General features: G+C 41.7%; 1 protein-coding gene across 6 annotated transcripts in view; it reads left to right on the top strand.

Annotated features, from left to right (window-relative positions):
- The window catches only part of ANK2 (ankyrin 2), a 142,135-nt gene that overhangs the window by 37,170 nt on the left and 88,125 nt on the right, over positions 1–16,840 (top strand). For all 6 annotated transcript variants that reach the window (XM_029965930.1, XM_029965932.1, XM_029965933.1 and 3 more), the window contains exons 5-8: positions 10,856–10,954; positions 13,982–14,167; positions 14,592–14,615; positions 16,469–16,567. In XM_029965930.1, coding sequence (XP_029821790.1) covers positions 10,856–10,954; positions 13,982–14,167; positions 14,592–14,615; positions 16,469–16,567 — 408 coding nt within the window. The remainder of the gene's footprint in view (positions 1–10,855; positions 10,955–13,981; positions 14,168–14,591; positions 14,616–16,468; positions 16,568–16,840) is intronic.

Raw genomic sequence — 16,840 nt, 5'->3', positions numbered from 1 at the left:
ATTGTCTTTATTATGGTTTTTGGCTCAAAAGAACTCCCAAAGAGCTCTCTGGGGACAGCTGGTGGTCAATTATTCCCCATGCTCTCCTCCCATTAAAGGTAAGAAATGGTGCAATTCCATTGCTCAAAAACTTAGCAAACTCCTGTCATAATGAGCAAACTGGATGAGTTTCTTCATACTTTCTTCAGCATTTTCATGTGTATTGTAAGATAAAGTAACGTCTTTAATGTTAGGGTTTTGAGTATTTGAAGAGAAATAATTCTGAAAAATGTTCCTTTCACGAAGTGTTATCCCTCAAAAAGTCTTCATGAAGCCTTTTTCTTACTCTGGAAAAAGAAATGAGGTTTTCTAAATCAAAAAAAGAAAGTCCAATTGGAATTGAAAGATGTTTTCACAGGTATTATTTTATATAGTATTCTGGTTTGAAAGACATTTGTTGTTAGCAGTGGATGGTTTGTAATGCACACAGAGGTGCTAACAGGCATTTGCTACTTGATTTAATTGAATTAATGTGATGGAGGAAATTTTTCCCCCCATTACTGCTCCCAGGTTGCCTCCAGACAGGATGAATTCCAACTGCTGGGATACATATGTCCTGGATTTGTGACACACTGTCTTAATTAAACAAATCCTGTTGACTTGACTGGGAGGGTGAGTCCTCAACGTGGTGTCATCCAGCTTTGGGGCCTCTGGGTTGGGTCTTTCTGGCCTGCTGTGCTTTTCCAGAAGATAATAGCTGGATTACATCTCCTCAGGCAACAGGGAGGTGTTCAGAAGGCTAAGGAGGAATTCCAGTGAAAGGTGTACTTGAATTATAAAGGAATTTTTTTATGCTCCATGAATTATTAAGTTAATAAAGACTAGACATGTGCTTTATGATATAAGAATAAAAAAGATTCAAACATACGTAACTACAGCTGGTCAAAAAATGGAAATGTGAAGTTATATAGAAAAAGGGAAAAAGAATAATTGAGCAGAATATGCTCAAATACTAAATGTTTTAGTCAGCAAATGCGTAATGGATGAAAAGATGGAAAGAAAAATATTGTTTCAGGAAAGAGCTTCATTGATAAAGTGAGAAATGAGCAAAAATACAAATTAAAGGTAAGATTGAATACAGAAGTGGCAAATCATGACTGAAATTCTCAGCTTGTCTTTCTCCTGTTTTCCCCTCAATTCCATTTTTAAAAACAGGTGCTGCCTTGTCACCCTTAAACCTTTCAGGAGCAGTTGTTGCTATTGGGGGTGTATGACACCCTCTCCTTGGTATCTCTGTTATTTCACACTTTATTTTTTGTAGGCCCCTGTGAAATGCCGTTTGCTGGTAGTGATTTAAAGCCAGGGGAGTTACTCAGGTTGCTCCATCACTTCCTCTTTAAAAAACTCAGTATCTGTCAAGGTCGTTCTCGTTTCCAGTGATGACAATTTGCCGTAGTGACAAAGTTTCTTCTCCGATGATGAACTGGTAGATAAAAGGGTAGTCACAACTCCAGTTTATTTGGTTTACTTTCATTTTCTCCATTAAATGGCATAAAAACACTGGCTTTTATCAGAACTTATGAGCAGTGACATCTGAAAAACCACACTCGTTTTCCAGTTCCTTGCATCAACTAAATAACAGAATTACCTCAGAAAATGCTATTAAAACCACTGGGATTACAAACCCCATCTGTGCTATCTGAGGCTGTTAAGCATTCAGGGCTCTGATTTTATGGATTTGGGGTTTCTATTAGATTACTTTGCTTTGCCCTTCAGCTTCATGTTGGCCTTCGGAGTTGTTATTTTGCTCATCTTCCTCTTTTATGAAGCCTGTTCCTTTCAGGCTAACATGTCATCACTGCTATTTTTAGAGAAGTAATTTCTATTTTGATACAAAGCCTAATTGCACAGTGATTGCTAATTGAGTGACTCCACTTTCACCTGCATCTCTGTCATTTGAGAGCTCACATTTTACTCCAGCCTGTTTCAGGCAAAGGCTGAAATGAGGGCACACCCAGAGATGTAGAAGTCACTGGTCTTTTTTGGCTTATCTCCTCCTAGAACTGGAGAAGTGTGCAATTATTTGGCTCAGTTAGAATTGCTTTTTGCTACAAGTATTGCTGGAGTAGCTATATTTATGTAATGAGTGTCTACAAACCCTTCACTTGGCTGAGTCTGCTCATAGTTCAGTGGGCAGATCTAAATGGGCATCATGAAGTGAAAAAGCAATTTCTGCAGTTTCTCTTCTTGATTTGACTGTGATTTTGGTCCTGTGTAGGTCTGACCAGGCTGCACTAATTGATAATATGAAATCTTCTCTGGGCACTGGATGGTGCAAACCAGAATGCAAAGTTGGTGATAGATCCACTGGGGTGTTCCAGGCTGTTCCTTTGAGCTTTACATTTCCCTGCAGAGCAGAACAAAGTCCATGGACCAATGTCATCTTTTGCACTCTGTGTTCACTTAGGTGGGTGATCCAAAAGGTACTTCTGAATTTCAGTGGAGAATTCAGATGAAGTCTTCAGGGAGCATTGAAATGTTTCATCAGGCAGACCCACGGAAGTGGGATTGGCCGCTGACTTCTCTCACATCCACCCACATACCTCTCACACACTTTCACTGAGCCCAGTGCTATCCTCCTTTCACAGCTGGATCCCTTCTTTACCCCAAACCCATTCTTAGTTACTGCTTAGGCATTGGAAAAGCAATTATTTTTGTGCTCTTCTTCCCATTGAGTGTCTGCTCTTGTGACATGTTCAGAATTCTTATGTGAGTTCTTGATCTTTTTTCCCAAGTGGAAGAAACGTCACCAGATTTAGTCAGTCCAACCCTTCCCCTTAAGAAATTCCCATTTGTCTCTGTTGCTTTCTCTTAAAGTCTGATTGTACCATCTGATTGCTGTGCAGGCATCAGAGATGTCCCATAACAGGAGTATCAACCTGCCAAATGTGTTGATACCCCAAATGCAATAATCTTAATAACTGAGGCAACTTGTAGACTGTCCCTGCAGCAATGATGCTGAGCTGTTCTGACCATGCATTCCTTAAGGAATGGATCCATTGTGACCTTCCTCCATTCCAAACAAGGTCAAGAAAAGCCTCATGTGGAGAGAGTTGCACCTCTTAGGATGAGGTGATGTGACAAATGCCAAGGGATTGAGGTACAAAGAGCTGAAAGGAAAAAGCAACATGAGGCAATACAATCTGCTCCTGTTTGGTAACTCTAAGGGAGGTGTGATGTCCTGGAGTCACCTAAGTAAGAAGTGATTCCCTTTGATTTTAAAATCCCTGCAGCTGAGACAACACTGGAACGTGTTCCCCATTAGCTGTGCGGGTTGTGCTTTGACCCCTGCTTCCTTTAGGGGCCCTCACGAAAGGAGGAGCTCCCTTTTAATCATCAGATTATTTAAAGTGACCCAGATACAGAGAGCAAGGATTAGATAAATCAGTCCTCCCCCAAGCTGATTTGGTTATTTAAAAGCCCTCCGGTTTCCTTTCCTCGACATCCTGCTCTAAGCGCATTGGGAACACATTAGCCAAGGGGTATTTCTGTTGAAATTTGCCCCCGTTACCGTCACCACTTCCCATGTCAACACCTGGGAGATGCTGTTGTGACTGCTGGAGCCTTCTTATCCGGGCAGTCCATGAGGTTGAAGCAACCCTTGGAGCAGCACATCCCCAGCCCCGCGCGTGCATTCCCCAAAAGGAGCTGCAAGAGCTCGTGGAATGTCCACATTCCGTGTCGCCACAAACCCAGGGGAGGATTGAGGTGACTCTCAGAGGAGTGATCAGCTTGTCTCTCTCAGGATGCCCCAGGATTTGCTTTACCAGGGATTGCTCTCCCTGTGGTTTGTGAGGATAATCTTACCTTCGGAATGGAGCGTGTTTTGTGGAGTATTTGCTGTTCCATTATGACAAAAGGCTTTAATTCCACCAACTGGTCTTGCTGCTTTTCTCTCAGTGTATTTAGAGAGGCAGATTTTTAACTGTCATTCAGCTGCAGTTCATCACTGCTAATGTAATAAAGGATCAGGCCCATTATCTGTTCACTGGAGGGAAAAAAAAGGCAAGAAATGCCTTCTGGAGGATTATATGGATTTTGAGAGATGTAAACAAAAGTAATACATTAAGACCAATGAAAAAAAAAAACCCAAATATGTCAACCAACAAAGACTGAAAACCAGCTGCAAATATTTGTAGTATCTGTCTTATTTTTTTTTGTGATTTTACTTTAAAAGTGCTGTAAGGGGATGATTTGAAAGATTTTAATTTAAACAAAGTGTTGTTTTTTTTTTTTTTCTGCCAATGATGTTTATTCTTAAAATGTATAAACTTTAGGAGGCTGCCCTGACTCAGCCTTTGGGCCCTCACCTATGCCTGGTATCAAGGTGGTGTTTCCTTGTGAACCTGTTCTCTTCCCATTATTTTCCATCAGCTCAGTTTCTGCTACAGGTTCCCTCTTTATAAAAATGCCATTTCCAAGGCCTGGAACACCTTGATTTTTGCCTGGCTCGGATGTTGCCTTGCTGTTCTTGTGGAGAAAATGGTGGTATTTGGAGCTGCTGAAATGCAATATTTGTGCTCTTTAAATTCAGCATCTGAGCTGGGAAGTGACTTAGAATTCCATTTCCCAAGAGAGGAGATCTTGTAGCGGGGTCATATACATTGTGCTGCAGTTGGGAGTCCTGGGTGATCTCTCCTGAGTGAACTTACCAGGTTTGTCACACCCCAGACAACATAATATATCCATAGGCTTTATAATTACTGCTGTGGTGTAAGTGTAGAGTGGCAAACACTATTTATATATTACTAGGGAATTAGTGGGACAGCTGAAGGGGTGGTACTATTTTCAGTGTAGGCTTCTATGTCACTACATTTAAAAGAAAAAATGAATTATTTATTATGAATTAGTTTTATGATCTGCCATCTCAAATTAGAAAATACCCTTTTCTTTTTTTTTTTTCGTTTCACTGTTTGCACCAGTAAAGTAGAATCACCAGCCTCCCTAAATTCAGCAATTCTGGCCTTTTTCCTAAATGCTTTTTTTGTCTTTAATCTACGGGACCCTGTGGGCCTCAGCATCTGCCATGTGTGATGGATGCAAGAATTGTCACCTAAATGATTAGCTGCCACTTGTTGGGGGATTTTACAGTAGATTCAGAGTCCAGTAGCTCTCCTGTGCCACTTTATTCTGAGCAATTCTGTGCTCACAAATACTCTTTAGTCATAGATGTAATAAAGGATAGTTTCCTTCTCTCCACCTTTGCATCCTCAATTTTGTGCTGCTTCAGCTGTCAGTTCAGCAAAGTGAGCTCTTGATTCGGATATTCCTAATCTTTTTCTCTGGAGTAGCCTTGACTGAGTAGCAAAATGAGACTCCTTAGGCACCTTAAATTTAAATTATCTGAATTTCCCTTTAGCTTGTCTTCGCAAGTTTGACAGTTGCATATTTGATTGAATGTAAGTACAGATGTAATAGTCCAGTTATTTATGAGATTTTTTTTTAAGTGAAAAAGAGTATGGATTATCTGTCTTTTGTGGAAAATATATTCTAGCAGAAAGGAAATAGGAATGTGAATAATTGGAAAAGTTGCTGCTGTGTAAAACTTCTGGCTTTTGATGTAAGCTAACAACAACAAAAAAGAGACCTTTAAAAATTAAAGTTGGTACCTCGATCTATCCTTAATTCACCCTTTTATGCAGAGAATCTCTCCTGCTCAGATACAATCCTCTTACGTAGAGTTTATTTATGGCCTGGCTGAAAATAATGCTCTGAGCATCATGCACATCAGAATTCCCAGAACTGTGATATTGGTGATGCTGTCAAGATGGTTGCTCTGAATTTAGCTTGCAGACATTTATTTGTCACACTCATATTTCACTGATAACAATTAATTTTTTGCTTGGGTTGTTAGAGGCTTTTTGGAAGGTGCCTCCGGGGGTCATCTTGTGTGTCACTGAATAACGATTTAGATCAGGAACTTAATGTTCTGGAAGAGCAGAAAAAAAATCCTGAAACAGTTATTGAACTTGAAGGCCCCCCAAATGATCATGATCTTACTGCATAAAGTAGTGTTTTACCACATAACCATGAATCACACAGGTTTTATAATATGTGTGTGAGCTGTTTTTGAGGAGTAATCTAAGCTTGTCTCGCCCTCGTCTCATTCTTTTTATCACTGTCCCTTCTTTTTGAGTAAGTAGAAATGAGCACTTGTATGTAAACTATTGGATGAGGTGCCAGTTTTTCTTGTCTGTCCTGGGAACCTCAGTGATCTTCTGATACAGTTTTAAGCAGTTCCTGGAGGCCTTTCAAATAAAATAGGTTGGTGCATCCGGGTTTATATTAACAAATTTAATCAGAGGGGATGTTGCTAACTCTTATGAATCCTCTTCAAAGAGGCAAAATGCAGAGATGCTGTTTCTCTGTTTTCTCTTTTTTCCTTATCAGTATGAATATATATATATGGACGTAACATATGTAGATATACTGTAGGTATATGGATACTGAAGTCTGATAATTCAGCATACAATGAGGAACCCAAGTTCCTTGAAAACCTGCCATGGAATAAAGCTCCACCAAGCTACAGAACTGCATGATTTTCTCAATGTTCTAATAATCCCTCTGCTCCTTCAGCCTGTGTTCTTCATTAGGGCTTGGGCAAAATTTAATGATACAAACTCTGAGTCATAGATAGACTTGCCAATTTGCATTAATAGCTTGAAGAATCATTGAGAGCTACTCATTTTCTCCAATTAGCCACTAAATCAGTGAATGTAGTGGAAAGAAGGGGGTATGAAATATACTCTGTTTAGTGATAATTTCTCATTCTGACTTTATATTATAGCAGTAAATATCTTGCAGTTCACATTTGGGAGGATAATGAAATCGGAGTACTCTGTCCTCACTACAAATACTCTGATGAACCCATTGTTTGGAAGTGAATGTTACATATCATTACACAATTAATTTCAGTTTTTCAGAAGATGCAAAGAATGTAAGCACACAAATGCAACATGATTACCCATTACAATTCGCTTCTCCTTTTCCAGGTCACAGTCAATATTTTTACTTTAATTCTGCACTGTTTTTGCAGTACAGGGCTGTAAAGGGAAGGGAAATTTATTGAAGTAATAATTCCCCAGCCCTGGCCCAATAAACCCTCTCTGTACCACTCCACATGCTGAGGGGAGAGGTCAGGCTCCCTTGCTGTAGTTCCATGCAGAATCACTAACCAGCATGTCATGGATTTGGTGGAAAACACTTAGGGAAAGTGAAACAAAAGCCAAGGGAAAACATGTTTCGTTCAGTTTGGAGAGATCTGGGATCCCGAGCTTTGAAGTATCTCTGGAAGCAGAACAGAGAAGTCAAGTGTTGGCAATATAGCTCTTGGAAACTAAGTGATGAGGAACTGGGAAAAAGGGATTTTAGACTGACCAGAGAAAAGGAAACTTCGGGAATGATCTGCTTTTGTGTGGGCATTCCCATTCAGCTGCAGGGCTGTCTGGTAGAGGCAGACACTTGCTGAGTAGGAGGCAGGCAGACAGACAGACAGACAGACAGACACATCCCAGAAGCCAGGCAGACTGGGAGGATGCACGGGACTCCTGGGGTCCAGTGGCCAGGTGAGAAGGAAGAGCTCCAGCAGGGCTAACAGGCACAACTCTGCCCAGGAGGGCAGGCATGTTGGGAATCCTAAAATAGGAGTTCTCTGGCCGAGGGCCAGGAGTGTTGAGGTTAGGGACGCTGCAATTAGAAGCTCTGAAACCAGAGCTTCACTGAAAGCAGTCTGAGAAAGCAGACTTCTCCCTGCCAGCATGAACAATCAGGCTTGACCTTGCCAGGGGGAAAAATTCAGTGGGATCTTTTTTCCAGCATATTGGTAGCTTTGCGTGCAGATCTTCCCATGTTGTTGTAATTCCCAGAATAAGCTGGACTTCAAGGAAATGTATACAGTAGTTTTAGACTATAATTAAAACCTGGAGAGAAAAAAAAAAAAGATGCTATGATCTTATGTGGAAGAATTTCCTCACCCCTGATTGCTGCAGTTTGAGGTGTGATTCTAGCACAGGTATGATATCATGGGCACTCCTCTGGATCTCTGCGTGGAAAAACATTTAGTACTTCTTGGTGCTAAACCATCATCAAGTCACATATATCCATTGTTTATGGTCTCCTAATCTGGGATTTATAGTCCTAATTCTGTTCCAGAACCAGGGACTTGATTGAAAAAAAAATTATGTTCTTCAAAGCTTTTAAGCAAATTGATTTACTCTGGCTTGAAAATCATCACATTCCCCCAATTTATATTAGTTGGTGTGATCCCTGTAATATGCAGTGCTAGAAGGACTTTACAAATGGCATGTATTACGTGTAGAAAATGAGACTTTAATATTAAAAAGCTGATGAGGCGGGTGGAAAATTACTCTTAGTTCTACCTAATAGGTTGCCATGTTGTTTCTTTCTGGAGTGGGAAGGAAAAAGGATTGTTTCTTTCTGGAGTGGGAAGGAAAAAGGCCACAGTGAGCCAACTGGGTTACCTGCAGGTTCCTCTGTGTTTTCTGCACAAGTGCAGTGGAAAAGAACCCAATCTGTTCCCAGTTCCCACTGCCAGCTCGTACCTGTGCCTGGCGAGCCCCTGCACCTTCCCAGTTCCACTGGGAATGGCGTTCCCGCGTTTTCTGCGGCGAGGGGATCTCTCCTTCCTCCCTCTCTTTAAAGAGCCATCGGAGGAGCAGCCAGACCAGCACTCCCTGACTCACCTGCTCCTGCCCCAGGGTGACCATGGAAGAGCCTGTCTCTGTGTGCATCCAGTTTGCTGCCTGGTTGGAGCAGGGATTTGGGAGGAGGGACTGACCTTCCTGTTGAGAGGCTTTTCTTGATGTCCAACCTGAATTTTCCCTCCAGCAACCTTGTAAACGTTGTGCTTTTTCATTTTAGTCGTCATGATCATGAACAGACCTTTACCCTTCTCTTTAAGGACTGTTATCTTGTTTTCCTCGTTTGCCCTTTACAGGCAGAACACCACCAATTATGAGTCTTTTCTCAAAGAAAAATACCTTCCTTGGGGAGATACATTTTTGTGCCAGGGCGGGGATTGCCTTTATTATCTGCAGCATGAGCTCCTTGACCAGTGACCCTCTGGAAGACCACTGTGACCTTCAGGTCCTTTCCTGCAGAATTCTTCTCTAACTCATCATTCCCCATGTGCATAGTTCATTTTTCCTACAATAGCAGAGAAACTTAGGTTTGTCCTTACTAAATGAATTCTCCAGGTTTTTTCTCCAAGGTTGCAGGAACCTTTCAAGTGACGGTCCTGTGGTGTGGTGGACTTGTAGAACATGTTGTCTGTGACTATAAGAAGAGGATTCTGTTCCCTCCTTGGAGTCATTTCTGAGAATATTGGATAATAACTGATTCCTGTGCAAAGCCACTCAAAAGACATCCCCCAGTCTTGGCATTGAACTGCTGTTAACTGTTCTCTGGGTGCCATTTTTTAATTCTGTGCCCCAAGATTGTCGATGGAAACATCAGAATATTATGCAAAACAGTATTAAAAGATTTGCTACAACATATATGACATATATCATACATGACAACCACAACATAAATGATGTTTATTGCCTGAACAGTCTTCTACATTTGTAAACACAGAGGGGGGTTGTGAAGACATCAGTTCTACAATCTCTGTGTTATCTAGTGACTGAAAAACGAGATTTCATTTCAGTAGGAAATTACTGGAATGTTTGCACAGCAGGTTTTTTTAGAAGGAGTAATATTGGCTTCTCTGAAACGAGGTTGTTAGTTATCACTGCATTAATTCTGACCCCATGTGTGAATGTACAAAGCCTGTCATTCAGCGTGACACCACACCAGATAATAAAATAAATTACAAATAAATTGCATGTTTGAGGTCTGGTTTAGGGTTTATGTTTTATCTAAAAGTGCCACTCTAAGGCAGAAGAATGTTTTCAGAAGTATAGGTGATTATGTCCTCTCATGTTACTCAGTTATCTACAGAATATTGAAGATTTTTATAAACTCTTTTGAGTAATCCTAAAATCTCTTAGAAAAAAGTTATTAATCAGGCAGGCAGCTCACTTCCATGCTTTGGTTTTGTCAGGATTTTGTAGGTAATAAATTGAAATTGTTTGCATTAAAATATTTTAATGGGAAGAAAGGACTTGAATTTCTAATGAATTTGCCTGAATCAAAGTAGGTTGATTAACTTAAAAAGAATTTTTTTAATTACTGTTTTATCCGAAGCAAATTCTTTTAATAACTTTAGAACATTTTAATGTATGTTCTTAATTAAATGAGAGATGAACCTGCTGTATGGTCAGAAACGCAGTGGTTCCTTTGCAAGGCTGAGTTCCTTTGTGGTGGGTGATTTGCCATGTTTTATGTATTACAGAATTTGATGTAGGATGTTAAGGCTTTGCCGTCTCTGCCGAGCTTGTCAGGAGGTATGGACTTCACGGGCTCCAGGGGATGACGTCTTTGCTCAAGTAAATGTAATAAGTGGAGGAAACTCTTGCTTTCCTGTCAGCTTTCATAAAACCTTCTAGGCAGCTTTGCAGTCCCTGAGCACTATCAGCAAGGAATAGCTGTATTAATAATTACTGTGACCACCGCTTCCGTAAAATACGTGTCAGGAGAAAATGAGTGAGAGAGCACGTAGAGTTCCGGGTTTCAGTGGCATTAAACATTACCATCTAAAGTTACAAACACAAAGTTGTTCTGTTACACACTTAGAGCATTTCAGTTGGGGAAAAAACCCACAAATGCATTTTGAACCGTGTGTTTCTTTGTGGTTTGTTATAGTCGGTGTATTCCCCTTTCCTTAACAGAATATTTTCTCCTGTGTTCTTCCTAGAATGGCTTTACTCCTTTGTACATGGCAGCTCAAGAGAACCACATTGAGGTGGTGAAGTATCTCCTGGAGAATGGAGCCAACCAAAGCACAGCTACTGAGGTGAGGGGAGTTTTTTTGTCTCATATTTTTCTTTGCCTTTATATTCGGATTGATTAAAGTCAAGACTGTGTGGGCTGTGTCTAAAAGGGTGTCTGTGTGGTGTAAAATGGTATAAAACCAATTGATATCAGCAGGTAGTTGTTAAAAAGCTTCCTTTTAGGATCATAGAATTGTTTAGGTTTGAAAAGACCTCTAAGACCATCAAGTCCAACCATAAACTCAGCACTGGGTCTTGGGATTTTAGATAAGCTCAGGAGTGATGAGTGGAGGAGGTTCCCTGTGGTGCTGGGCTCACAGAACTATTTGGGAGGTCACTTAGTCCAGTTTCCTGCTGCTCTTTCCCCAAGTTCCTCTGGTTCTGAAGCTCATCTGGGACTTAGTGTAACCTGTGAGTATTCCTTATTGTCTGTGAACAGTGTAAGCTGGAAATCAAATGGCTGACAAGGATCACATCCATGAGCTCAGCAGGCCATGTGCTGTTCTCTCCACGGACACTTTATTTCTACTGCTGGGCCACGTGGGTGTCAAGGCAGAAAAGAGGATGTTAATTGGGGTTCTGGTTTGTCAACCTGCAGTGACTTCAGTGCAAGCGGAGCAGCCGCTAAAGTTGGGGAGATGAGACTCCATCTCAGGAGGAACTGAAGCACAGTAATTAAAGAGGGATTTAAGGGCAATGGGGAAAACATGGGGACTGTGCTCATTCTGTTCCCTCCTCTTGCTCTCTTTCTGCCAAGTGTTCTTTTATTCCAAGCCAAGGGGATGAGTGAACAGGCTCTGTGCTGCAAAGTGTGTCACCTTCCTGTTTGTGCCACGTGAAGTAGCAATGGGAAGGTTCCTTTCTACTCACAGGTTTTCCTCATGTTTCCTACTTTTCCCCAGTCTGTCCAGAAACATTGCCATTCTGGATTGACCCCACAGGTGGATGAGTTTGAAATGCTGGTGCATTTATGCTCCCTCTCCTTCCCTTGGAAGAGAACTGTCAGCATTACCAGCTGTTTCACTGTCCCCTCTCTCAGTGGACACTGTACCATTTGGTGACAGCTCCTGAAATAATCCTCTCTGAGGTGATCACGTTACATGCCAGCTTTCTGAAGGATGAAAATCCCGTGGGATTGCCAGGCAACGTGGCAGAAACACTCCTTGTGAGGGAGCTGAGGGGAACTGGGGCTCTCCAGGAGCTCACAGTCACCTGCTGGCAGCCTTTCTCCCAGTGACTTTGTTGGCTGGGATAATCGGGTGCACTTGGAAATTCAGTCAGTTTACAGGAATTGCGAGGCCGAGGTGGTTATAATTCATGTGAAGAACTCACTGTATAGTCTGACTTCATAAAAAAAGGCAGAGGGGAGGAAAGAAATAAAATATCCCCACTCTGAACCTGATTCCAGGTTTGTCTGCTGCCATGAGAAAGGTCAGTTCTCACTTTGTAGTTGGGAAGGTAAAGGCTGTTGACATCCTTCTTGCAGACCTAGGTCACTTTTAGGTTCAGGTCTTGCTGAGGTGATGGTTTCCATGATTCTGTGACTGTTCCCGAGCCACCATCTGTTTCCACACGTTCCCAGAGTTCATCTCATGAACAGGATGAAGAAATGGCACATGACAGATGCCACTGGAATACATGGAGAAGGAGCTCCTCATGGCAAGTCAGGAAATGAAAATCCTTCTCCGAGCTCCTGTCGGCAGTGCTTTCCAGAAACAATAGGAGAGGGAATGCAGAAAGAGTGGTGTCCTTTTAGAGAAGGATGGACGATGAAGTGGTGCAAATCAAATGGATGATCTTGTCTTTGAAGCTTTGACACTTGCACTGCCTTTGAATGCGTTTCGTTTCCTCCCAGGCTTACATACGTAGGGATACAAAAGGAGGGTAGGGATGAGCTCAGTTTCACAGGGCCTCTAATCCAGGATTTGTTCTCATGTTCCCAGAGGCGAAAGGCAAATGCATTAAGCCATTTCAACACCTTATGTAGCCCCAATCTCAGAATTATCTTTACAGTTCAGCTGTTTCATCAGCTGTTCACCTCTTTTTAATTCCCTGCACAGAATTTAATCTCTGTTACAGGCAGAAACCACGGCAGTATCACTGTTACAACACACACCTACCCACCATTCAACGCAGAAGTTATTAGATTACTAAGGGGAAAAATGGCTTTGGCAATTCTTCAGATGTTTCTTTCAGCATATGTCAGCTCTGGTTCCTTCCTAACTTGGCCTTTATTATCTTACCCTCTTTCCATATTCCTGTTCCAAAGCATTTCTGTCCCGTCTCTCATGTGGTTACAGCACACCTGTGCTTGGGGAGAGTGCGTGACCAGAGCGAGGTTCGGTTTCAAATCAGAATGAAATATTTGGGAGCAGGCAGTACTTCAGCCAGGAGGAGCAGGCTGTGGTCATGGGATGGGTTTTAAAAGCACTGGCCAGCCCAAGCATGTGTGGAGGAGCAAGACAATTTGAAACTAATTTTAAAACAGGGCTAAAACTAGGAATTTCAAGCAGGGATGTTTTTCTTTGTTTTTCCAAAAGATACAAATAATGTGGTATTTTTCTCCTTCAAATTAGAATAAATTCCTAAACATGGTCGGGCTTTCTTGACTCACGGTCCACGTGTAACTTGGAAGGGGAACAGCAGCAAATGCGTCCAAAGATACGCTTTCTTTTCACAAACAGGCTCCCTGTGTGTTTTTCACATCTAGTTTGTTCAGTGCTCACTAAATTTAGCAAAAAATTGCTGAAAATATGCTTTGTGGCCTGTTTTAAGATGGGAAGCAATTAAGAGAGATGCTATAGAACGACGCTTTGCTTGTGCTTGAGTTAAAAAAAAAAAGACCAAAGGGAGAAAAGATGTTCAAAAGCATTTGAAAGCCTTTTGAAGACGTTTGAAAAGGGTTAAAATGTTGTGCTGCTGATGGAGACGGAGGTGCAGAGGTGGGAAACAGCTGGCAAGGAGCGTCTCGGATACCTTCGTGCGAGCGAGTCACGGAAGCTCCGCGTCCTCCGTCTTACCGAGCGCGCCTTGGCTTCCTCTCCCCCCAGGACGGCTTCACTCCTCTGGCTGTGGCGCTGCAGCAGGGGCACAACCAGGCGGTGGCCATCCTGCTGGAGAACGACACCAAGGGCAAGGTGAGGCTGCCGGCCCTGCACATCGCCGCCAGGAAGGACGACACCAAGTCGGCGGCGCTGCTGCTGCAGAACGACCACAACGCCGACGTGCAGTCCAAGGTAACGGGGTGGGCGGCCCCTGGGATCCCTTCATCCCAGCTGTTAAAGGTAACTTCGGTATGGAGAGACGTGTTCCTCCACTGCTACCACCAGCAGGATATTTAATTTTGCAGTAATTCCGACCTGCTCATTTTTTTATTTATTTTTTTTTTTAAACTTTTCAATCACACCTCCCATTTCTTTGGTAACCAGCTTTTTCCATGTTATTTGTAAACCAGAAGGCGCTGGAATGGAGGCAGGATCGCTGCTTCCCTGTGGGTTTATCGCCCATGGGAGTATGGGTTGTGTTTAAAGTTAATGCATGCTCAAATGGCTTTTCCCATAATTAACAGCATAACTCATTTCAAAAAAAAGCAACATAGTTCTTCGTTTTGCGGCCAGTCTTTAATATTGTTCCTCTTTTTCCCAAACCACGCTGCATCAGATGATGGTGAATAGGACGACTGAGGTACCGAGATAAACAATTTTTAATTACTCTTTCTGTTACTTATGATTATTTTCTCTGCTCTGTGGCCATATTTCTTTATTATTTAGCACTGAAAGTGAGGATATGGCTCTTTCTTTAATACATAGAAATTTGGGACTTGGCAAACCTATTTTTATTCATCCTTTGTCTTAGAATTTCTTTTTATTTGTGTCACTAGTGAAGGACACTGTTGAGAATTCACATCAGTTCAAAGAAGTCTGAAGCGAGTAATGGAGCTAAGAGGATAAAGATGCTTTTTTAGCCCAGTTTCATTAATTATGAAAATGCACTCACTTGGCATAACTAAATCAAGGTGTCTGGCTCAGCCGGAATAATAGTAAAATTAATTTTCCATCTTTTCCAATGATAAATGTAATCAAATTCCCCAGGGTAAAAGCAGGGCGTCTGCTTATTTTTACCCTTGTTCTTATTATGATCTTTTCCGTAAAGTTTTGCAAAACTCTAAGGGATATAGCACACAATCAGAATTTACCTGCAGTAAATAATACATTTCTCACATGGCTTTTGGAAATACCAACTCTCCAAAGACTTAATCGTGGCTCTGATGGGCTCGAATTGGGATTTCTCCCTGAAAGATTATTATTGCGTTTAGGAGAAAAGAACGATTTCCAAGAATGCAGTTGGTATTTGAAAGCCTACTTTTTTGAATAATGGAGTTTTTCCTGTCAGAGGAGGGAATGAATTATGAATGGGTGCACCCATGGGAAAGCACTTCCCACTTGGTGTGTGCACACACATGAGCAGGTTGCCGGGAGGCAGCCGGTGATGCGAATTGAAAGGTGGCGGCTTCTCTTGGCATCTGACCCACCCACGGGAATGTTCCTCGCTGGGGTGAACATGGAAGTGTTGCTGCAGTGCCTGCTGAAGGGGGGCAACACGTGCCTACATTCCTTTGTTCCATGACTAGTCTAAAATGGTGGTTTGTCCACTGGAAGAAATAAAACGTGCTGTAGTCAAGAAGCCAAAAATATTTCTCTCTTTCTGTAACTATCAGTGAGATCCAATCAAATCAGTGTAAAGCTCTTCAGGGAAACCTCAAAAGCAAGGCCCTTTCTACTTGAATTACTTATGAGGCTGAAAGCTTGTTCTGTGTCCTACTTTCTGAAAATTTAATCTTTTTATCTGTTGTTGTCAAATGATTCTGTATGTTGTAGCTGGAGCTGGTTTCACCTTCTAGTGTTCCAAACTCAATAAGTAAATTGGTTTTGTTTCTCATTTATAGATGGCAAAGTTTCTTCAGATCCTTTGTGATCCAAATCATACATAAACTTAAATAATTATGATTCTTTCACTGTGCTACTAAGTTTCTCATGTAAACCAAATTCTTGAATTACATTTTGAATAATTACTGTTTTCAAAAAAAAAAAAGGAAAGAAAAAAAAAGGGAAAAAAAAACAGAGGGAAATATGTTGTCCCTGTTTCTAAGAGCAGTAAAATAAGAAACCAGCAACTTTGTGGATGTTTATCCAAACCCAGTAAACAGATGCAGCCCACAAGATCCATGTTGCTTCCAAATTGTAATAAGGAAACTTCCTTTATTTTCTTCAAGAATGGCTAATACATTAATATTTTCTAAGATGAAAACTACTTTCTGGCCACGGATGCAAAAGACTAAGTTGGAGAAGGAAAGACTGAAGTACTTGTGATAACCTTTAGTATGAAAACTGCCCTGAAAACACTGTGCTATAATATGGGTGAACTGGGTAAAATGGACAGCATACATTTGTTTGCCAGCAGGTTTAAAATCAAGCTGTAGTTGAGTTGCTGGTCTTGTGTAAACTGAGTTGTGTAACAAGGGCTGTTTCCCTCTGCAGAGTGGCTTTACACCTTTGCACATCGCCGCACACTATGGGAACGTCAACGTGGCCACGCTGCTGCTGAACCGAGGAGCTGCAGTCGACTTCACGGCAAGGGTACGGGCTCTTTCCATGATCTTGTCACTTGGAGTGGCCTAAAAGTGGGCTGATCTTTTGTGTAACTCTTAGTCGAGGGCTGAGTTAAGAGAGGAGCAAAGTAAGGCTGAAATTCTGTGGTGGTCAAAGATGTCTTTTTTTGCAGTAATTTTTAAAGGTCGTCTCCGTGCAATGCATCAGAGGCCTTGGGAGTTGTGTAGTGACCAGAATTCCTAGCTGGAGGAAATAAGCTTCTTTGACCAGCTCCAGAAAGCTGATACTCTCGAAATGTGT

The sequence above is a fragment of the Manacus vitellinus genome, unplaced genomic scaffold (genome assembly GCF_001715985.3).
Source record: "Manacus vitellinus isolate BGI_N305 unplaced genomic scaffold, ASM171598v3 scaffold_125_pilon, whole genome shotgun sequence".
Classification (NCBI taxonomy): domain Eukaryota; kingdom Metazoa; phylum Chordata; class Aves; order Passeriformes; family Pipridae; genus Manacus; species Manacus vitellinus.
This window is presented reverse-complemented; position numbering and strand designations above follow the sequence as displayed.